Raw genomic sequence first — 24,527 nt, forward strand, 5'->3', positions numbered from 1 at the left:
GAAATTAAAGAGGAGATTAAAAAATACATGGAAGCTAACGAAAATGAAAACCTGACAGTCCAAAACCTCTGGGATGCAGCAAAGGCAGTCATAAGAGGGAAGTATATAGCAATGTAGGCCTTCCTAAAGAAGGAACAAAGGTCTCAAATACACAACCTAACCTTACACCTAAAAGAGCTGTAAAAAGAACAGCACATAAAGCCCACATCCAGCAGAAGAAGGGAAATAAAGACTAGAACAAAAATCAATTATATATATTAAAAAAAAGTAGTGAAACCAGGAGTTTGTCCTTTGAAAGAATTAACAAAAATTGATAAACCCCTAGCCAGATTGATCAAAAAGAAAAAGAAAAGGACCCAAATAAATAAAAACATGAATGAAAGAGAACAAACCAACACGACAGAAATAAAAACAGTATTAAGAGAATATTATGAGCAATTATATGCCAACAAATTGGGCAATCTGGAAGAAATGAACAAATTCCTAGAAACATATTAACTACCAAAACTGAAGCAGGAAGAAATAGAAAATTTGAACAGACCCATAACCAGTAAAAAAATTGAATCAGTAATCAAAAATGTCCAACAAACAAGAGTCCAGGGCCAGATGGCTTTCGAGGGGAATTCTACCAAACGTTTAAAGAACAGTTAACACCTATTCTTTTGAAACTGTTCCAAAAAATAGAAATGGATGGAAAACTTCCAAACTTATTCTATGAGGCCAGTGTTACCTTGATTCCAAAGCCAGACAAAAGACCCCACTAAAAAAGGAGAACTACAGACCAATTTCCCTGATGAACATGGATGTAAAAATTCTCAACAAGATACTAGCAAACCAGATTCAACAATACATTAAAATAATTATTTATCACAATCAAGTGGGATTTATTCCTGGGATGCAGGGCTGATTCAATAGCCACAAATCAATGTGATACATCACATTAATAAAAGAAAGGATAAGAATCACACAATCCTCTCAAAAGATGCTGAAAAAGCATTTGACAAAATACAGCATCCTTTCTTCATTAAAAAAAAACCCTCAAAAAAGTAGGGATAGAAGGATCATACCTCAAGATCATAAAGGCCATATACAAAATACCCACAACTAATATAGTCCTCAATGGGGAAAAACGGAGAGCTTTCCCCCTAAGGTCAGGAACACAACAGGGATGCCCACTCTCACCGCTGTTATTCAACATCGTGTTGGAAGTCCTGGCCTCAGCAATCAGACAACAACAAGAAATAAAAGGCAGCAAAATTGGCAAGGAAGAAGTCAAACTTTCATTCTTAGTAGAGGACATGATAATCTATGTTGAAAACCCAAAAGATTCTACCAAAAAACTGCTAGAACTGATACATGAATTCAGGAAAGTTGCAGGATATAAAATCGATGTACAGAAATCGATTGCACTTTTATACACCAATAATGAAGGAGCAGAAAGAGAAATCAAGGAATTTGTCCCATTTACAATTGCACCAAAACCCATAAAATACCTAGGAATAAAACTAACCAAAGAGGTAAAAAATCTATAGCACTGAAAAGCATAGAAAGTTTATGAAAGAAATTGAAGAAGACACCAAAAATTTTTCCATTTTTTGAACATTCCATGCTCATAGATTGGAAGAACAAATATTGTTACAATGTCGATACTACCCAAAGCAATCTACATACTCACTGCAATCGTGATGAAAATAACACCAGCATTTTTCACAGAGCTAGGACAAACAATCGTAAAATTTGTACAGAACCAGAAAAGCTAAAGAAATAGCCAAAGTAATGTTGGAAAATAAAACCAAAGCTGGAATCACAATTCCAGACTTCAAGCTGTATTACAAAGCTGTAATCATCAAGACAGTATGGTACTGGCACAAAAACAGACACATAGATCAATGGAACAGAATAGAGAACTCAGAAATGGACCCACAAACATATGGCCAACTAATCTTTGACAAAGGAAGAAAGAATATCCAATGGAATAAAGTCTCTTCAGCAAATGGTTTTGAAAAAACTGGACAGCAACATGCAGAAGAATGAACCTGGACCACTTTCTTTCACCATACACAAAAATAAACTCAAAATGGATGAAACACCTAAGTATAAGACAGGAAGCCATCAAAATCCTAGGGAGTAAAACAGGCAAAAACCTCTTTGACCTCAGCCACAGAATTTCTTACTTGACATGTATCCAGAGGCAAGGGAAACAAAATAAAAAATGAACTGTTGAGGGGCGCCTGGGTGGCTCAGTCAGTTGAGCGTCTGACTTCAGCTCAGGTCATGATCTCGTGGTCCATGAGTTCAAGCCCTGTGTCAGGCTCTGTGCTAACAGCTCAGAGCCTGGAGCCTCCTTCAGATTTTGTGTCTCCTTCTGTCTCTGCTCTCATCCCCCCACTCTCTGTCTCTATCTCTGTCTCTCTCTCTCTCAAAAATAAATAAATACTTAAAAAAAATTTTTAATAAAAAAAATGAACTATGGGACCTCATCAAGATAAAAAGCTTCTGCACAGTGAAGAAAAACAATCAGCAAAACTAAAAGACAACCAATGGAATGGGAAAAAATATTTGCAACTGACATAACAGATAAAGGCTTAGATCCAAAATCTATAAAGAACTTAATCAAAATCAACACCCAAGAAACAATCCAGTGAAGAGATGGGCAAAAGACATGAATAGACACTTTTCAAAAGAATACATCCAGATGGCTAACAGACACATGAAAAGATGCTCAACATCACTCATCATCAGGGAAATACCAATCAAAATCACAATGAGATACCACCTCACACCATTCAGAATGGTTAAAATTAACAACTCAGGCAACAACAGATGTTGGCAAGGATGTGGAGAAAGGGGAACTCTTTTGCACTGCTGGTGGGAATGCAAACTGGTGCAGCCACTATGGAAAACAGTGTGGAGCTTCCTCAAAAAACTAAAAATAGAACTACACTATGACCCAGCAAATAATCTACTACTTATTTATACAAGAGATACAAGTGTGCTGTTTCTAAGGGACACATACACCCCAATGTTTATAGCAGCACTATGACAATAGCCAAAGTATGGAAAGAGCCCAAATGTCCATCAACTGATGAATGGATGAAGAAGATTGGTATATATACACAATGAAATATTACTTGGCAATCAAAAAGAATGAAATCTTACCATTTGCAACCATGTGGATAGAACTAGAGTGTATTATGCTACGTAAAATAAGTCAGAGAAAGACAAATATCCTATGATTCCACTTGTGTCGAATTTAAGAAACAAAGAGATGAACATAGAGAAAGGGAAGCAAAAATAACATAAAAACAGAGGGGGAAACAAACCATAAGAGACTCTTAAAGAGGGTTGCTGGTGGGGTGTTGGGTGGGGGGATGGGCTAAATGGGTGACAGGTGTTAAGAAAGGCACTTGTTGGGAGAAGCACTGGTTGTTATAGGTAAGTAATTAATCACTAAATTATATTCCTGGAAAAGAAAAGAAAAGAAAAGAAAAGATAAGAAAAGAAAAAAGAAAAAGAAATTGGCTCGTGAGACTTGCCAAAAAATTGGCAAGTCTGAAATCTAGAGTGGGTCAGTATGCTGGAAATTAGGCATGCGTTCATGATGCAGTGTTGAATCTGAAATGCATAGGGCAGACCAGCAGCCTGGAAACTCAGGCAAAATTTCTATGTTATAGTCTTGAGGCCGAATTCCCTTTTTAAGAAATCTCAGTTTTTGCCCTTAAGATCTAAAACTGATTGGATAAATGCCACCTACAATATCGAGGGTAGTCTCCTTTTCTTAAAGTCAACTGACTATAGATATTAATCATATCTGTAAAATACCTTCCCAGCAACCGGGTAACATAGCCTAGCTGAGTTGGCACACAAAATTTAATGATCACAGGAAGATACAACAAAATTTGTTGTATCTTAATTAATTTTTTCTTTTTTTAATGGTTATTTCTTTATTTTGAGAGAGAGAGTGTGTGTGAATAGAGGAGGGATGGAGAGAGAGAGAGAGAGAGAGAGAGAGAGAGAGAGAGGGAGGGAGAGAGAATATGAATGAATCATAAGCAGGCAACATGCTGTGAGCACAGAGCCCAAGTAGGGCTGGATTCCACAAACCATGAGATCATGACATGAGCTTAAATCAAGAGATGGTTGCTCAACCAACTGAGCCACCCAGGCACCCCTAGTTAATTTTTCATTGAAAGCCAATTGGGGCCACATTTATTTATTAAACATATATATTTAACATCAACGATGGACCCAGCTGCATTAAGATATTCATATAGACACCTCCATCCGAAGTGTTGCTTATAAGTAGGTCCCAGGGGTACAATACTCACAGAAACTACTATAACCCTAATTGCTCCCTCTCCCAGTCTCAAGGAAGCTAGCATTCCCCACTCTGGGGGACCCACCACACTCTAACAAATCAGCCACCTCACTAGGCTCTCAGGAATAAAGTTTAGCTTTGCTCCTTCAAGGGTTAACCTTTAAAACAAAACCCTAATTAGCCCCTAAAAGCCCCTAAAAAGATTTTAACTCTCTTCCCTGAAAGGGAGAGTGATGGGGTATATAAGTTTATGGGGTTGGAAAAAAAGAGGCTGGCCCCAAGAATCCAAAGGTTTGGCTCTCCTTGCAGAAAGCAGGAAGAGAAGAGAAGAGAATGATCTTTATTGTGTGTGAATCTTTTACAACTGTAGGAGACTTAAATATCTCAATCAATTGCCTTGGCCATGATTTGTATTCATTTCAGGAATAGAGCAGAGTCAAATAGTGGAGACAGAACTTGGGAGAGTTAGGCATCTGAGTTTGAATCCCAACTTTACTATTATTTATAAATATGTGTTGAATGAATAAGCAAATTGCCTCAGTGATGTGGGGTTTATCATTACCTCTTACTACCTCTTACTTCATTTGCAAAACAGCAATGAAAATTATGATATTTGCCCTACTTCTCTCAAAGAGTCATTGTGAAGATTTTTTAGGTTTTTTTTTTTAAGTTTATTTATTTATTTTGAGGAGGAGAGTGCAGAGAGAGAGGGAGAGAGAGAATCCCAAGCAGGCTTTGTGCTGTCCACACAGAGCCCCATTGCAGGGATCAGTCTCACCAACGGTGAGATCATGACCTGAGACGAAATCAAGAATCTCACATTTAACTGACTGAGCCATCCAGGCAACCCTGTGAAGATTTTTAAAAGGAGGAAATGACAAAGAATATTGAATGAATCCAAAGATTGGATACTGTGGGAGGCGGAATACTGGCTTCCTAAAGCTATCCATGTCTTAATCCCCAGACCTGTGAATATGTTACATTGCATAGTCAAAGAGAAATTCAGATTGTAGATGGAATAAAGGTTACTAATTAGCTAACCTTAATATAGGGTTGTCCTGGATTATCTGGGTGGGCCCAACTTAATCACAAGGGTTTTTAAATGTGGGAGGGAGGCAGAAGAGTCAGCGTCAAAGTAATGTGATGTGAGAAAGATTCAGTCAGTCATTGCTGGCTTTAAAGATAGAAGAGGACCCAAGTCAAGGAATGCAGGTAGCCTCTAGCCAGAAAAGGCAAGGAAACAAATTCTCGCATATAGCCTCCAGAAGGAACACAGCCCTGCCACCACTTTGATTTTAGCCCAGTGAGACCCATTTTGGATTTCTGACTTCCAGAATGGTAAGCTAATAAATCTGTGTTGTTGTAAGCCACTAAACTTGTGATAATCTGTTACAGACCCGTAGAAAATTGATACAATTACTTTAAAATGTTTTAGATGGCACTGGTCCTTAATTCCTACAACAAAAATGGGTCTTTCTAGATTATTAACCATAGTCAGATGTTTGTCATGCAAACTAAGGTATCCATGGGTAAGGCTTCCAGTTTTATTTATTTATTTATGTATTTATTTATTTATTTATTTATTTATTTATTTTTATTTTTTAATTTACACCCAAGTTAGTTAGCATTTAGTGCAACAATGATTTCGGGAGTAGATTCCTTAATGCCACTTACCCATTTAGCCCATCCCCCCTCCCAAAACCCCTCCAGTAACCCTCTGTTTGTTCTCCATATTTAAGAATCTCTTATGTTTTGTCCCCCTCCCTGTTTTTTATATTATTTTTGCTTCCCTTCCCTTATGTTCATCTGTTCTGTGTCTTAAAGTTCTCATATGAGTGAAGTCATATGATATTTGTCTTTCTTTGACTGACTAATTTCACTTAGCATAATACCCTCTAGTTCCATCCATATAGTTGCAAATAGCAAGATTTCATTCTTTTTGACTGTAAGTCTTCCAGTTTTTAATTAATTTGAAATATAATAGTACCAAATATCAAGTACATTATATCAATATGCATTTTCCATGTTTGTATTTGCTATGGAAGGCAGTATTTCTTTATTTTTTATTTTATTTTATTTTATTATTTTATTATTTTATTTTGGGGAGAGAGCATGCACAAGCAGGGGAGAGGGGCAGAGGGAGAGAGAGACAGAGAATCTTAAGCAGGCCCCACACTCAGAGCAGACCCCGACATGGGGTTCGATCCCAACACCATGGCATCATGACCTGAGCCGAAATCAAAAGTCGGATACTCAACTGACCGAACCACCAGGTGCCCCAACAGTGTTTCTCAGAGTGAAGTGTGAGGGTGTATTAATCTCCTAGGGGTGCCATCACAAACTGGGGTGGCTTACAACAACAGAAACTTATTTTCTCACAGTTCTGGAGGCTAGAAGCTTAAAGAAAGGTGTCAACAGGGACAGACTCCCTCTGAAGACTCTGGGGAAGAAACTCTCCTTGCCTCCTCTAGCTTCTGGTGGTTGCTTGGTGTTCCTTAGTGTACGAGAGCATAACTCCAACTTCTGCCTCCATCTTCACATGGCCTTCTTCCCTGTGTGTCTCTGTCTTGTTTCTTTCTCCTTCTAAGGACACCAGTCTGGGATTTAGAGCCCACCCTAATCCAATATGACCTCATCCTAACTTGATTACATCTGCCAAGACCCTACTTCCAAATAAGGCCATGTTCACAGGTACCAGGGGTTAGGACTTCAACTTGCCTTTTAGGGGGACACAGTTGAACCCACAGCAGAAAGCTACTTTCTCAGAATCCCAATTGTGCTCGTTAAAGATGCAAACCTGGTGGCTCAGTTGGTTGAACATCTGACTTCTGCTCAGGTCATGATCTCATGGTTCATGGGTTCAAGCCCTGTACTGACAGCATGGAGCCTGCTTGAGATTCTCTTTCTCTCTGCCCCTTCCCTGCTCTCTCTCTCCCTCTTTTTTTTTTATTTTTTATTTTTTTAATGTTCATTTATTTTTGAGAGAGAGAGAAAGAGACAGAGTGTGAGTGGGGAAGGGGCAGAGAGAGAGACACACAGAATCTGAAGCAGGCTCCAGGCTCTGAGCTTTCAGGACAGAGCCCAATGCAGGGCTCGAACTCTTAAGTGGTGAGATCATGACTGGAGCTGAAGTCAGATGCTTAACCTACTGAACCACCCAGTCTCCCCTCTCTTTGAAAATAAATAAATAAACGCTTAAAAAAAGATGCGAATTCTAGGGTACACCCCAGACAACCTGACTGGGTTTCTGGGGTTTAGGCCTAAGAATATGCTTATTTGACAAGCTCCTCTCATGATTATTAGTCATTCTAAACTTTAAGAATCATTGATATATGTAGCGGTTTTATTTTTCGTAATTTAAAATAGTAAGGAAAGACAATTTAGCTTGGAGTCACTTTACTCTTCCAAACATTTGTTTTGTATACTTATAAAAGTGAAAAATGCAGGAAGCTCTCCTCCTGTGTATAATGGTATCCACAAGGCTCCCAAGAGCCTAGATACTAAAGGCTTCCAAGAAAAACATCAGGTGTTTAAATGTTTCCATAAACTCAAAACTGACCTGTTTTTACTTTCAAGCTTCCCTGAAATGACCTCCAAGTCAGAAATTTCTTGACCTAAGAACAGAAGAGGAACCCAACAAAAAAAAAAAACTGATGTGGAGGAAAAAGAGAAGATGGCCTCTGTGCCCCTGAAACGCAACATGGTCCCAAGAGAAAGAAACAAGACCTAACATGTTTCCGGTGCTTATGAGAAAGTGACCCAAAGGGGAGGGGAACAAAGGAATGAGAGAAATTCTGAGGACTCTGGCAGAGGCAATTCAAGTTCCTGGGAGAGTTCCGTGTTGTGTTTGTCTCTCCTCTGAGAATGTTAGCTCTGAGCCAACACAAGTGTTGTGTATGTGTCCTAAATGAGTAGTGTTTCCTCACCTCCCTCACCTTTCTTCTTCTCTACGTAAGATTTATTTGAAGAATATTAAGATACACAGGTTGTATATAGAAATTCCAGGAAAGATGTTTGCCAAAACAGAAAAAGTGGCTAATCTCTACGTAAGATTTATTTGAAGAATATTAAGATACACAGGTTGTATATAGAAATTCCAGGAAAGATGTTTGCCAAAACAGAAACAGTGGCTATCTCTGGAGGGTAAGATTTTAGGTGGTTTTTACCTTTATAATTTGTTGTGGTTGTTGTTTTAGACCTTCATAACTTTCTATATTTGATTTTTGTTTCAGTGAGCACTTACTATTTACAAGATCAAAAAATACACCACTGTAACTGTAAGAGAGTAGTGCACACAAGCACTTTGTGAATGTGAGATGGTAGATAAACTAATACCCAAACAACTGAGTTAGTTTTGAACAGAAGTCCAATCCTTTAAGATTCTTTTGTTCTCTGTAGCAGACCTGTACCCTGAGATCTTTATTTACTCATCAGGTGTGGACCAGACAAATGGTATGGTAGTAAAAAACAAATTATTTGACTATTGGTCCCGTTTTAGAGTCCCATCTGCTCCACAGTGTCACTCTACTTTTTTTTTTTTTTTTCTTTTTGCACAGAATCCTATACCTTATTGCAGGTCTTTACTTAACATGGAGTAAACGTAGTTTTTCTCTGCGTATGATCTCAGCTCTTAAATAATGCTGTCTAGAACACTTCTAGGTAACAGGGGGTTTACAGTGTTTAAAGTTTTAAAAGTTAAACCTACACTTTTATTTTCTATGTATTTGGCAGGTAAAAAAATAACTTTGTAATCTTCACCACACCTCAGGATATACCCATAACCCACACTTCCAACCACAACATGGTTTTTGCTGGGGTAGGATATGCTATGATGACTGGAGACTTTCTCTGAAACTCGTCCTTACCACCAAGACCCTTCGAAATTAGAGTGTCTGTGGAAGTGAAGAGAGTGGGGAGGTGTCAAGATGCTGCGTGTGAATAGAAAGGAGAAGACTTTAACGATTTTTTTTAAAAAGAAAGATGTAAGCTGGTTAAAACTAGGGGTAAGGGGCATAGCATTTGGAAAAGTAATAGGAGAAGCAAAAGAGCAACACAACATTCTGGTGAGGTGAGGAGGAGGAAGAGAGGTTTTGCCAGTGCAGGTGTCCGGGTAGCTCTGAGCCTGGGACCTACTTTTGGAACACTGCTGAGAAAAGCTCATTCAGCTAGTGTCCAGGAACCCAAGAGGGCAATGGCTGGGCCAGAACAGACCAAGGAAAGGGAGCCTGAGAGATAGGCAAGAGGAAAATTGGTACTTAACACTCTGCTCACTCCTATAAAGTGTGGGTGTGACTCATTAGACAGAAATTATTACTTTCCTTCAAACAACCAAGTGTGATGTTGCTAAGGCCCCACTGAGAGGATATGGCAAGGAAACTAACATTTGGTGAGCTCCTACTATGTGCCAGCACTTTGCTAGATGCTTTTGACATTATTTTATTTAATCTTCCAAACAGTACGAGGAGATAGCACTGTTGTGCACATTTTGCAGAGAAGGAAACTAAAGCATAGGAAGGTTAAATAACTGCTCGAAATCATAAAATTAAACAAGTGGCAGAGCTTGTAGAATATATCTGGCTGGAATATCATTGCTCTTTGCACTGAGTAGAAACATCATAGCAAACTAGAGAGTTCAAATCTCTACTTTTGGGTTTGTCTCTGGTCACTGCTGACATCCATTAAAGAAGGACTTCGGCCTTGAACTTTTAAACCGATTCTTTAGTGTAGACATTGCCATTGCATGATATATTAGTCCAGGTCCTCTAAGAAGCAGACCCCAAGACAAGATTAGATGTGCTGAGATTTTATTAGGGAAAGTGATGATATGAGAGAATATGGGGGCAGGAATGGAAAAAGGCTGAGAACTGTCAGACTGCAAAGCAAGTCTGATCCCAGTGAAGAGGAAGGGGAGAGAAGATTGGATAGGAGGATCCTGAACCACCAAGCAGTCCCAGGAAGGTTTAGTAAAGCTTTTGGGAAGTCCTTAGCCAAAATATGCTATGGAGGTGATGACTTTTGAGCCAGAGTCACCCTGAATCAAAGTTGAGAAATCCCATATTGCCTAGGAATGAGCCTGCCTTAGTATCCCTGCCCTACTCAGCCATTGGATGGGAATTGCTATGAGCATCATAGTCTCTGTGTAACTGCTATGATGGACAAAATGGTGGGTGATTGTCCTTATCAGATTTATATGATAACGGACTTGTATCCAAAAAATACAAAGAACATAATTCAATAATAAAAAGATAAATAAACCCAATTAAAAATGAGCAAAGGATCTGAATAGAAATCTCTCCAGTGAAAATATACAAATAGCCGATAAGTATGAAATGATGTTCAGCATCATAAGTCATTGGGAAAATGCAAATAAAAGCCACAGCGAGATATACTTCACACCCACTAGGATGTGATTAAAAAAATGGACAATAGGGTTGCCTGGGTGGCTCAGTCAGTTAAGCATCTGACTCTTGGTTTTGGCTCAGGTCATAATCTCATGGTTTGTGAGTTGGAGCCCTGTACCAGGCTCTGTACTAACAGTGCAGAGCCTGCTTGGTATTCTCTCTCTCTCCCTCTCTCTGCCCCTCCCCCACTGGCACAGTCTCTCAAAATAAATACATAAACTAAAAACAAAAAAAAAAAAAAAACAAAAAACCAAAAAACAAGAGCTGGCTGTAATGTAGAGAATTTGGAACCTTCACACATTGTGGGTGGGAATGTAAAATGGTGGAGCTGCTTTGGAAAACAGTTTGACAGTTCTTAAGTTAAACACAGACTCAGTGATTCTACTCCCAGGTATATATCAAAGAGAACTGAAAGTCTATTTCCACACAAAAACTTACACACAAATGTTTATAGCAGCATCATTCATATTAACCAAAGAGTGTTCATCAACTGATGAATGGATAAACAAAATGTAGTCTATCCATACAATGGAATATATTTGGTCATAAAAGGAAATAAATAACAGAATATGATTCAGCCTTAAAAAGGAAGGAGATTCTGTCATATGCTACAGTATGATGAACCTGGAAGACATTTTGCCAAGTGAAATAAGCCAGTTACAAAAAGACAAGTAAGGAGCGCCTGTGTGGCTCAGTCAGTGAAACGTCCAACTTCAGCTCAAGTCATGATCTCACGGTTCGTGGGTTTGAGCCCTGTGTTGGGCTCTATGTTGACAGCTCAAAGCCTGGAGCCTGCTTCAGATTCTGTGTTTCACTCTCTGCCTCTCCCTCACGCTCTCTCTCTCTCTCTCTGCCTCTCCCTCACTCTCTCTCTCTCAAAAATAAATAAACATTAGGGGCGCCTGGGTGGCGCAGTCGGTTAAGCGTCCAACTTCAGCCAGGTCACGATCTTGCGGTCCGTGAGTTCGAGCCCCGCGTCGGGCTCTGGGCTGATGGCTCGGAGCCTGGAGCCTGGAGCCTGTTTCCGATTCTGTGTCTCCCTCTCTCTCTGCCCCTCCCCCGTTCATGCTCTGTCTCTCTCTGTCCCAAAAATAAATAAAAAACGTTGAAAAAAAAAAATTAAAAAAAAAATAAATAAACATTATAAAGTTAAAAAATAAAAAGATAAAAATAAAGACAAATAGTATATGATTCCACTTGTATGAGGACCACCTAGAGTAGTCAAACTCATAGAGACAGAAAGTAGAATGGTGGCCGCCAGGTGCCGCGGTGGGGAGGGGGTAGGGAGCTGCTGTTTTATGGGTATAGACTTTCAGGTTTACAAGATGAAAAGAGTTCTGGAGACGGGTTGCACAACAATGTGAATGTACTTTACTGAACTGAACTCGAAATGGTTAAAATGGTACCTTTTATGTTATGTGTATTTTACCACAATTTCAAAAAGGGCAAAACGAAACAGAAAAATAAGAAGGCATGAAGCACTGATACATACTGTATCATGGATGAACCCTGAAGCCACTGTGGCAAGCAAAAGAAGCCAGACATAAATGGCCGCATGTTGAATGGTCTCATTTACATGAAATGCTGAAGCTGGGCAAACCCATGGAGACAACAAGCAGGTTCGTGGTTGCCATAGCTGGAGGGAGTAGGGGCCGTGAAGCAACTGCTCAGGGCACAGACCTTCCTCCTGGAGTGATTAAAATGCTATGAAATTAGATAATGGGGATGGTTGCGTGACTTTGTGTCTGTAGTAAAAACTCTTGAATTACATACTTTAAAAGGTGAGTTTTATGGTATGTGCATTATATCTCAATAAAGATACTACTTTTTTTAATGTCGCGGTGGATTTCAGAGCACACCAGCACGGGAACATCAGTCAATTACACTCCCCTGCAGTTGCAGATCTAGGAGGTGCCTTTTCATGGCTGCCACACATGAAGCTCTATTACAAGTATATTTTTGGTGTTGATCATAATAGTTACCTAAAATGCATTAAGTGCAGATCTGAGCAGAGTGATGGGCTAAATTATTTCCCCAAATGATTTCCTTTTCCAGGATTCAGTAAATGCAGGGTCCTGATGTTCTCACTGAGGGTACAAGAGTTTTGATGCTGCTATTTCACTGCTGCAACGATTCTGCTTCTGAGAGAGCAGAGGATATGTCAGCAGAGAATACGAAATGGTTTCAGATCTACTTTGTGACCCTAACAAACATAAAAGTAGTAGGAAACAACTTGGTATTTCCAACTGCTGACCAGAGCCACACTTATGCAAACTGTCATTGGAGTCATTGCTGCTATCATCCTCATTTTGGGCAAATCAAATGGAAAGAAGGAAGGATGGGATGAGCCCTGCTGAAATAAGATGGCAATCCTTGTGACTCAGGGTACACGGTAATTTTTTAATGTTCCAGATTTATAGCTTAAGTGGAAGATAAGCCAACATCCAATCTAAAAAAAAAAAAAAAATCCCAGAGAGGTGGAAGGAGCAAAAGGAGGGAATAGTACCAGAAGCCAGACATTTCTAAAATTACCTTACTTAGAGATGTGACTTTGGAATCATGTGAATGTTTTGCATGATTAAAATAAAATGGAATAACTATGAAAATTAAAACATGAAGTCAGTAAACCTAATTGTGTATTGAGTAGGCAGCTTTATTGTACAGAGAAGAACTATTTCAAAGTGTTTTTTCTTTTCTTTTTGTGTTTTGAGAGAGAGAGGGCAGAGAGAGAGAGAGAGAGAGAGAGAGAGAGAGAGAGAGAGAATCCCAGGAGGGGCAGAAGAAGAGAGAGAGAAAGAGGGAGGGAGGGAGTGAGAGAGACAGACAGACAGACAGAATCCAGGCTCACCGGATGCGAGGCTCAGCCTCACCCCAAGTGCGGCATGAGTTCACCCAAAACGGGGCTCAAATCATGAACCATGAGATCATGACCTGAGCCGGAGTCAGATCCTTAATGTCCAAGCCACCCAGGCATCCTCAAGATATTTTAAAACACAATTTGACTGGGATGTACTCTAAGACAAAAAGAACTGCAAAAATAAACAAACTTAAATTTTTTCCAGTAGTCATATTGTTAGTAATATTGGCATAGTTTATTGTAAACTATTATGTATGTAATAGGATAAAGCAAATAAGTAATCATATTAATTCAAGAGGAGCCAAGATTGTCAACATTAAAAAAATGACAAATATAAAATCAGAGAATTTAAATAAAAACCATGTAATCCTAAATTTGAATTAGAAATATAAATGCATGATTCATTTTCTATTAAAAAATATTTCCTGGTTTCTATCTACTAGAAAAGCCTAAGATAATAATGAACCCAGGCTCACTGGTCTCTCCTAGCACCCAGACTGTAGTTTCTTCCTTCCTTCCTACCTTCTTTCCTTCCTTCCTTCCATCCTTTCTTTTTTTAATGTTTATTTATTTATTATGAGAGAGAGAGAGTATGAGTTGGGGAGGGGCAGAGAGGAGACAGAGAATCCCAAGCAGGTTCCGCACTGACAGCGTGGAGCCCAAGGCAGGGCTCAAACTCATAAACCGGGAGATCACGACCTGAGCCGAAATTCAGAGTAGGATGCTTAACCAACTGAGCCATCCAGGCGACCTCAGACTGTAGTTTCTAAATACAATTTTCCACCAAAAGGAATCAGCCTTTTGGGTAAATGGCTAATTAACTGGGGCAGGAAATGATTATGATGAGCTTGGAATATTTTGTCATATTAGAAAGCAAGGAAGCTATGAAGAACTATGGGGTAATGACAAAAGGATTCAGAAACCAATTTGAAGAGGTTCCCATGAGCCAAAAATGGGACAATTTAAGCATCAAGATGAATAAATAATAACTGCAATGGAATGAAACATTAAAATCTGTGAATTTATAATGATGCTAAACAAACAAAAAAATTGATCGTCTTTGGTGAATGCTAGGAAACAAGCATTTATTCTGCCTTTCCTGTAAAAACTATACCTCGGGCCAATAAAACCGTTGACAAGAGGAAGTTTTCTTGATAGAGTTAAGCTAAGAAGTGAAGAAGGAATGATAAAAATAGTATACGATCATTTTGCAACCTTCTAATGAATTAATGGATATAGACCATGATCATCAAAGGACTGTTAATATTGCAGAGACAACCAGACATGTTCGCCCCCTTGTGGAAATGTACCATTACGCAATATTCTTGATAAACCAGCAAACTTGAATTCAATACAGTAACCATTTGCAACGTGTGTCTATTTCAACTTCAATTTCAATTAACCTGTATGTGCTGTCCAATATGGCAGGCACTAGCCATTTGGGGCTGTGTAAGTATAAGTTAATTAGAACAAAATTAATTAATTCAGTCCCTCAGTCACACTAGTGCAATAGCCACATGTGCAGATATGGAATACTTCCATCATCACAGAAAACTCTACTAGACAGGACTAAAATCTAACTACTAGTTTACAAGTAGTACAGGGAACTGAAGAACATGATTGACGCAGTATGAGGATTCAATCCCTAAATCCAGGATATGGGAAACTATAGGACAAATGACCCAGCTCCTTCAACAAATAAATTAGAAGGGCAAAAAAAAAGTCTTAAGTTAAAAGAGACTTAAGAAAAACATCAACCAAATTTAAGTATGAGCCTCTTTGAATCCTGATGGTAAAACTCTGAAAAAAAAAAACAAACCATTAATGAGGCAAATTTAAACATTGATGATATTTGATGATACTAAGAAAGTAGTATTATTTTTTTAGGATAGTGATGTTATTTTAGTGTCTAATGAAAGATCCCTTATCTTATAGAGCTGCATCCTAAATGTTTACGCAAGAATGATTTGATGTCTAGATTTAGCTTTAAAGTAGTCCAGTAGGGAGAGAAAGTGGATCAGGGCATAAACAGCATACGATTTTTGCTGTATGTTAATAACTCTTGATGTTTGACATTCCATTAAACTATTCTAGTTCTTATATGTGTCTGAAGTTTTCTATAAGAAACATTTTAAAAGTGACTGGCTTATCTTTTAGATTCATAGAATAGGTCTGAAACCATTTGGCATTTTTTTTGCTGTCATTTTTTTATTCCCTGTGTCAGAATGTTTGAAGCATAGAAATGGCGGCATCACGTTGTGCTTCATTGTTCTCTGACTTGCTTCTCATGCTGTGACAAGTTACTTAAACTTGCTTTCCCATTACATTAACTGTAAGACCACTAAGGTAGGTGTCCAGTAATCATCTAACGTTCAACGTACACTCTGAAGTGATCATGGCACCCAAAGAAACATGGCAGATGTTGGAAGTACAGAGATGAATACAATACAGTTCTTAACTTCAGGGAGCTTATGTTCTTACGGAGAGGTAGTCATATGATACATAAATTACTATAATAAAGTAAGCACAAAGTTTAGAGTGGCCTGAAGAAGAGATTGGTGATTTATATCCTGGGGTGGTGTTAATGAAAGACTTCATTAAAGAAGGTGATTTGCACAACACTTTGAAAGAATGAAAACGTGCTTTCCAGGTTAGCAGCAGAAGCAAAGACAGACAGGCATGGAAGAAGCTGGTATGTTTGAGAGACCGTGAACACAGTGACTCATAGCTTTGGAGGTGTTCGTTAGTCAAATTCCTGTGTATTTCAAGTAATTACTGTCTTATTAATGGGAAATTTAAATTTTTAAATGTTTATTTATTTTTGAGAGAGACAGAGAGAGAGCATGAGCAGGGGAGGGTCATAGAGAAAGGGAGACACAGAATCAGAAGCAGGATCCACGCTCTGAGCTGTCAGCACAGAGCCCAATGCGGGCCTCGAACCCATAGACAGCAAGATCATGACCTGAACCGAAGCCAGATGCTTAACCGACTGAGCCACCCAGACACCCCTATTAATGGGGAATTTAAATTCAATTCAATAACGTTTCAGTTCTATTAAGTGAACACCTAGCAGACTGAATGAGTAACTGAAAACATCCTATCAATGAAGCACTTTCTAGGCACTTAACACTTGCCCAGAGTCTGTGGAAAGCCCAAAAGGAAATAGGAAAAACTCCCAAAGGTTTTCTGGTCTTGTTAGAGAGGTAGGATTTACATATATGTGGAGCACTTACAAAGAATGAGTAGCTTCTGGGCCAATGTAATTCCTTCTCTAGGCAAGCTGATCTGCAAACACAAAAGAAACAGAAAATAGTCAGGACGTGATAAAATGTTAGGGATTTTAGAATTCCAATCTATACTAGGATTACATACTAGGATATGTATGTATGTATATAAGATGAATGCATGCAAATTTGGGGCAGAGAAGAAGCCTAGAATGTAAACCAGCTGCCTTTTTAGTGAGGTGGGATTGTGATTTTTTTTTAACTCTAAAAATTTTCCTTAATGCTATTGTGTTAATAAGTAGAGGAAGCTTTCTAAAGTCTATGGTAATTTGGATCTACAACAAAAAGATCATTCCCAAAGACTGGGAGGAAATGGGAGACAGTAAAAGAATCAGGTGTAAACAACCTTTCAATTTTGGTAAATTCTAACCAATTCTCCTTGGCTGGGGAAAAATGATAAGAAACCTGTAATATTTAGAAAACACATTAAAACAAAGCTGAAACATCTCTTGCATGCAGGCTTAGGGTAATTCATTTGATTAAATGGGTGTGCAGAAAGGAGACAGTTTCCCTTGAAGTGAACAATTTCGATGTCTAATTTGAGGTCAGATCCCTTTTTACAGAAGACTTTTTTTTTTTTTTTTTTTTTTTTTGGTCTGGCACATTCGGCAAATGGTAAGCCCCTCCTGCTTGTCCTCTGTCTGGATTGCTTACTCTGGGAAATGAAAGGATGGCATGGTCTGTGAACCGGCAGTTATTCTTCTTTGCCTGCATATCATGTTGGCTTTTTTGTAAGAAAAATCATAAGAACATATAAAAGTTTTTGATGAATAGAACCCTTTATTTTTAGCAGAAAATGGATGGAGCAGTTTGGGGCTTTGCAGCTGCCTGTTGCTCTTATGTGAGCACCTCCCACAGCCTTGACTTTTTATTCTGCTGCGTACTCCGTGCCAAGATTTACATGGTCGCTGTGGGGAACAACTGGATTTAGCATAAGTAAGAAAAACTGCTTTTCCCCTGGGGCGAGACAAAAAGGATAAGTGCACAAGGCGCAGAGACAATATTATCAGGAGTTATATTCCTGTTCAGCTCTTTTATTCACTCTGAATCCTGGATTCTATTGCAAATAATAAAAGCAAGAAGCCAGTTGGCTTGAAGCCAAGGTCTGGGATTAGCAGAAGAGACTATTTTGTTTGGGGCTAAAAATATGTTGGTCTGTGATGGTTCTATACATTACAAGTAGGGCCACTTGGATTACACATTGTTTTTTTTTCCATAAGCTGAGATATTGCCAAGAAAGTACAAATCAATGACGATTTGAATGAGGGAAAGACGAGTTGCTGTCAGAGCACCCGAGAGCCCAGGCGGTGCTCTTGCACACCTGTTACTGCTTGGCACACCTCAGTTTGCTCCGTGTTCTCCGAGGCTGGGTGGGATTGCTATTATCCCCTTAACAACCTGCACCATTTTCCAAATGACGTCAATTTTTTTTCCTTTTCATTCTCCCCTCAAATATCCCCCCCCTGCTTCCTGCGCACCCCCCCTCCAAGCTAGATTAAAGTGGTTGCAAGAACTCATTTTGAATTCAGGCAAACCTGGATTGGAATTCTAGTTTCCCCACATGCCACCTATCTCTGATGATCCTAGGGAAATTACTTAAGTTTTCTTTACTTCAGTTTCATCATTGATAAAATGATGAATAATAATAGTACAGATCTCCTTGGGGTTCGTGGAGACTAACGGGGCAGTACATAAAGATCATGATGCACCGCATCTATGCAAAGAATATCGCATAGTAAGTAATGAAATTTTACCTTGATAATTATTGCAGGGTGAAGTGGTATTCAGAGGGAAATTTATAGCTCAAAAATATAAAAAAATAAGAAAGCTTTTAAAAATGAAACAAGCAAAAAATTTAAAAAAAAATGAAACAAGCATCCAACTGAAAAACTATGGAAAAGACAGAAGATGTTTATGTTATAAACTGGATAACTTCTATTTCTAGATATATGGAAGACTAGATGTCCAGAGAAAGTCTTCCAGTATGGAATTTAAAATTCTGGATGAAACACAAAAAGAATGAAATCTTGCCATTTGCAATGATGTGGATGGAGCTAGAACGTATTATGCTAAGCAAAATAGGTCAATCAGAGAAAGACAAATACCATAGTATTTCACTCATTGGTGGAATTTAAGAGACAAAACAGATTAACATACGGGAAGGAGGAGAAAAAAGAGGAGAGAGGGAAACAAACCACAAGAGACTCTTAAGGACAGAAAACAAACTGAGGGTTGATGAAGGGAAGTGGGTGGGGGATGGGCTAGATGGATGATGGGTATTAAGGTGGGCACCTGTTGTGATGAGCACCGGGTGTTGTATGCAAGTGATGAATCACTGAATTCTCCTGAAACCAATATTGCACTGTATACTAACTAAAATTTAAATTAAAAAGATAATAAAAAATAAAATAAAATTCTGGACAAAGCATACTTTTAAAAATCTTCTAGGGGTGCCTGGGTGGCTCAGTCGGTTAAGCATCCGACTTTGGCTCAGGTCATGATCTCGCGGTCCGTGAGTTCGAGCCCTGCGTCAGGCTCTGGGCTGACCGCTCAGAGCCTGGAGCCTGTTTCAGATTCTGTGTCTCCCTCTCTCTCTGACCCTCCCCCATTCATGCTGTCTCTCCCTGTCTCAAAAATAAATAAACGTTAAAAAAAAATTTTTTTAAATCTTCTAAAATATTTGGCTGGCCTACTGTGAAAATGAAGACTATCCTTGCTATCGGTAATAAAAGAGTAAGAATCTGGAGCACTTGGGTATCTCAGGCGGTCAAGCACCTGACTCTTGGTTTTGGCTCCAGTCATGATCTCATAGTTCGTGAGTTCGAGCTCCACGTCAACTCCACACTAAGTGTGGAGCCTGTTTGACATTCTCTCTCACTCAATAAATAAATAAACAAACATTTTTTTTTAAAGTAAAAATCCACAGCGGTAGGCCCATCTGATGTACCAACGTCAGTTTGCCACAGAGGTTTCTGACTAACTTTGGTGACCATATACTGAAGAGGACAAACAAAAACACAAGGCCCGTAAACGCTGCGAGGATGGACTTGAAAACTTCCACATGAACCCAGAAAGATTATAGTAGGTACATTCAAGATGGCTGAGCTGGGGTGTGGGGGTGGTGAGGGTGGGGCACCCTACAGAAAGAGACAGTGAGGGGAACTTACCGTTGTCTTTAGAAAAATGTAAAACGTCTTTCGTAAAAAGTATAAAAGAGGGGAAATACTTGGAGAATATCTAATCACAAATCTGTTACAACACGTGTTTGGGGCCACAATTTATACCACATGTGTTACCTACTCCCTAATAAATCTAAGAAAAATATTTGGTTAAAAGTGCTCCCAAATATTTGGTTAACAGGAACTGAATAACAGAATAAACCTAAAGAAAGTACAAGGATGGAAATAAAAGAAAAAAATTACTGAAACAGAAAATACAGAAGCAGAAAAGCACATGTTTTGAAAAGACGAACAGTAGTGCCAACCGTTATGAGAGCTTGACCAAGGAGGAGAAAACACAAACAACACAGTCGTGAACAGAGAACATAACTTAAGATGCTGAAAGGATTTAGGAAAGTATTTGGGACACCTTTGCCAATAAATACGAAAACGGATGAAATGCACAAATCCTTTGAACAATGTTTCTCCAACTTTCACCTATATCGTTACCACCTGGGAACCTTTTAAAAACACAGATCGCTGCCCCCGCCCCACAAAATTACCTGACTTCATAGATCTGAGATGTGAGTCTGAAAGGTTGCATTTTTAGCAAGTTCTCAGGTGATCAAACACTGAAGACACTGTCCTGGAAAATATAAATTACCAAACACACTTGATAGGAAATAGAAATTATTTTATGGTCTAGTGCTTTCCTACTTTTTTCACACAATGGCACACATATGCAAAAACCCCATAGCACTATATGGCACACTGGGGTAAACAGATGAGGCTGTTGTTGGCTGGAGCTAACCTGCTCCTGAACTCTATTTGTCCCAGCTCTGCCTTGACCTACTTGCTCTTGGCAGCCCCAGTGATGGAAGGATTAACATCCTGGGCTCACCTGTACTCCATACTCCGCAAACCAATGTGCTTTTACTCATAGAAGTTACTTACCACTGCAGAAAAAATTACCCCCTGGCTTAACAGCTTAAAGCAACATACAGTAACCAGCTCACCGTTACTATGAGCCAGAAATCCAGACATGGCTCAGCTGTGGCCTCTGACTCTGGGCTCTAACAAGGCTGCTATCAAGTTGTCAGCCGAAGCAGTCACCTTCTGGGGAAGAATCTGCCTCCAAGCTCACTTACTTGGGTTCTTGGCAAGAGTTAGTTCCTCCTGGACTGTCGGGCTCAAGGCCTCAGGTCCTCTCTGGTTGTTTGCCGGAAACTTCATCCCTTGCCATGTGGGTCTCTCCATAGGTACGGCTTGCTTCTCACAAGTGAGCAAGAGAAAGAATGAAAAGTGGGCAGAAGTTAGTTTTCTGAAGCTTCATCTCAGAGGTGGCATCCCGTCACCTTTGCTGTATTCTATTAGTAAGAAGCAAGTTACTACGTGCAGCCCACCTTAAGGGGAGGGAATTACATATTGGGCACGGAAACTGAGAGGTGGAGCTCATTAGGGGCCATCCTAAAAGTCTGCTTACCACACCAGAAGAGACCCTGCTTGGTGGGAGGGTTGATGTTCAGCTTTCCTTGTTAGTTCCAGATTACCATCTAACAGTTACCATTATTACAAATTCTCACCAACATTGTTATTGTCAGATTTTTTTTTTTTTTTTTTTTTTTTTTTTTTTCCAATCTGATGACTATAAAATGGGAACTCATTATAATTCCCTTGTAACTAATGAGGGTGAGCATATTTTCATATGTTTACCACCTGGATGTGTTCTGTTCAAAGCTGTTCATATTTGTTCATCTTTAGAGCGGATTTTTATCTTTTTCTTATCTGTTCAAAGGAGCTCTTATGAGTGGATACTAACCCTGAGTCCACTATATGTGTAGTGAGTCTCTTCCTCCAGTGTTTGGCTTCTGTTTTCACTCTCTTGATATTTTTTGAGAAACAGCAGTTTTATGATTTTAATGTAGTTGAATTTATGCTTCCAGTTTTGTGTTAAGAAATCCCTTGTTCCCTCAAAATTAGAAAGATAATATTTTATGTATCCTTCTAAAATTTTAAACTTTTGTCTTTAAGCCTTTTATCCATCTAGAATTGATTTTTGTGTATAGTGTGAGGTAGGAGTTCACTTGACTTTTCCCCTCTTCTGGCTAATCAATTAATACTTACTGAAGGGTCTGTCCCCCTCCTCCTAATCTGCAATACCATAGATAAGTTTTCCGTACATTCCTCTATTCATGGGTCTTACTCAGGACTCTGTTTTGGTCCACTGATTTATCTCTGAACTGATAACATGTTCCAAATTACTAATGACTTAATTAACAAATCTTAATAGCTGGTAGTAGGGTCATTGCTTCTATTTGTCCAACTCCAGGATTGTTTTGGCCATTCTTAGCTCTTTGTTCACCTATATTTTAGAACCAGCTTGTCAAGTTCCAGGAATAGAATATCCTTAAATCTACAGCTCATTTTAGGGAAATATTGTTTACATCTTTAATGTCCTTTACTGAAGTTTTATGATTTTTTCCATCAAGGACTTGCACATCTTTTGTTAGATCTGTTCCAAGACGCCTTACACGTTTTGTTGCCATTGTAATCAGCATCATTCCTTTTTGTATATGAGTTGCTAAAGTGTAGATTTGCAATTATGTTTTATCTATTGACTTTGTATTGGCCTGAAAGGTTCTTTTCCAATTCTTGCCTGGTTTTAGTATCAAGGTTACTCTAGCCTCAGATAATGAGGTAGACACTATTCCCACTTTTTCTATTCTGCAAGATTTCAAGTATGATTGAAATTGTCTCTTAAATGTCTTTACTGCTCTTGCCATTAGAAATAGCGCCTGGGTGGCTCAGTCGGCTGAGCGTCCGGCTTCAGCTCAGGTCATGATCTCATGGTTTGTGAGTTCGAGCCCCGCGTCGGGCTCTGTGCTGACAGCTCGGAGCCTGGAGCTTGTTTCGGATTCTGTGTCTCTCTGCTCCTCCCCTGCTCATGCTCTGTCTCTCTCTCTCAAAATAAATAAATAAACATTAAAAAAAAAATAGCTAGGCCTGGTGTTTTCTTTGTTGGAAGATTTATAATTAAATTTCTTTAATGGTAATAGCAAAGTTTTCTATCTGGTATGCCATGTAAACAAACTGATATGTTCTGAATGGACTTCGGAGATTTTTGTTTTCCTTACCGTCATTTAAAAAACTTTTTAAAATTTACATCCAAGTTAGTTAGCATATAGTGCAACAATGATTTCAGGAGTAGAATCCAGTGATTCATCCCCTACATATAACACCAAGTGCTCATCCCAGCAAGTGTCTTCCTCAGTGCCCCTTGTCCATTTAGCCCACCCCCCACCCACAATCCCTCCAGCAGCCCTCAGTTTGTTCTCTGTATTTAAGAATCTCGTATGTTTAGGGGCGCCTGGGTGGCTCAGTGGGTTAAGCGGCCGACTTCAGCTCAGGCCATGATCTCGCAGTCCGTGGGTTCGAGCCCCGCGTCGGGCTCTGTGCTGACAGCTCAGAGCCTAGAGCCTGTTTCAGATTCTGTGTCTCCCTCTCTCTGACCCTCCCCCGTTCATGCTCTGTCCCTCTCTGTCTCAAAAATAAATAAACGTTAAAAAAAAAATTAAAAAAAAAAAAAAGAATCTCATATGTTTTGTCCCCCTCCCTTTTTATATTATTTTTGCTTCTTCCCCTATGTTCACCTGTTTTGTATCTTAAATTCCACATACGAGTGAAGTCATATGCTATTTGTCTTTCTCTGACTAATTTTGCTTAGCATAATACCCTCTAGATCCATCCACGTTGTTGCAATGGCAAGATTTCATTCTTTTTGATTGCTGAGTAATACTCTAGTGTGTGTGTGTGTGTGTGTGTGTGTGTGTGTGTGTGTGTGTGTGTACACACCACATCTTCTTCATCCATTCATTTGTCGATGAACATTTGGGCTCTTTCCATACTTCAGCTCTTGTCGATAGTGCTGCTATACACATTGGGGTGCATGTGTCCCTTCGAAACAGTATACCTGTATCCCTTGGATAAATGCCTAGTAGTGCAATTGCTGGGTCATAGGGTAGTTCTATTTTTAGTTTTTTGAGGAACCTCCATACTGTTTTCCAGAGTGGCTGCACCAGTTTGCATTCCCACCAGCAGTGCAAAAGAGATCCCCTTTCTCTGCATGCTTGTCAACATCTGCTGTTGCCTGAGTGGTTAATTTTAGCCATTCTGACTGGTGTGAGGTGGTATCTCATTGTGTTTTTGATTTGTATTTCTCTGATGATGAGTGATGTTCAGCATCTTTTCATGTGTCTGTTAGCCATCTGGATGTCTTCTTTTTTTTTTTTTTTTTTTTTTTTTTTTTTTTAAATTTTTTTTTTTTTTAACGTTTATTTATTTTTGAGACAGAGAGAGACAGAGCATGAACGGGGGAGGGGCAGAGAGAGGGAGACATAGAATCGGAAGCAGGCTCCAGGCTCTGAGCCATCAGCCCAGAGCCCGACGCGGGGCTCGAACTCACGGAGCGTGAGATCTTGACCTGAGCTGAAGTTGGCCGCTTAACCGACT

The 24,527-nt window shown here is 39.3% G+C and overlaps 1 protein-coding gene across 2 annotated transcripts in view; it reads right to left on the reverse strand.

The window, feature by feature from the left end:
* Positions 1-24,527, reverse strand: part of LOC132671157 (uncharacterized) — an 86,914-nt gene that overhangs the window by 47,703 nt on the left and 14,684 nt on the right. For both annotated transcript variants that reach the window (XM_078451153.2, XM_078451152.2), the window contains exons 3-5: positions 21,167-21,287; positions 20,582-20,664; positions 16,810-16,861 (exon numbers count right to left, since the gene is read on the reverse strand). In XM_078451153.2, coding sequence (XP_078307279.1) covers positions 20,636-20,664; positions 21,167-21,287 — 150 coding nt within the window. In that variant the 3' untranslated portion in view covers positions 16,810-16,861; positions 20,582-20,635. The remainder of the gene's footprint in view (positions 1-16,809; positions 16,862-20,581; positions 20,665-21,166; positions 21,288-24,527) is intronic.

The sequence above is a fragment of the Panthera onca genome, chromosome C1 (genome assembly GCF_046562875.1).
Source record: "Panthera onca isolate mPanOnc1 chromosome C1, mPanOnc1 haplotype 2, whole genome shotgun sequence".
Lineage (NCBI taxonomy): Eukaryota > Metazoa > Chordata > Mammalia > Carnivora > Felidae > Panthera > Panthera onca.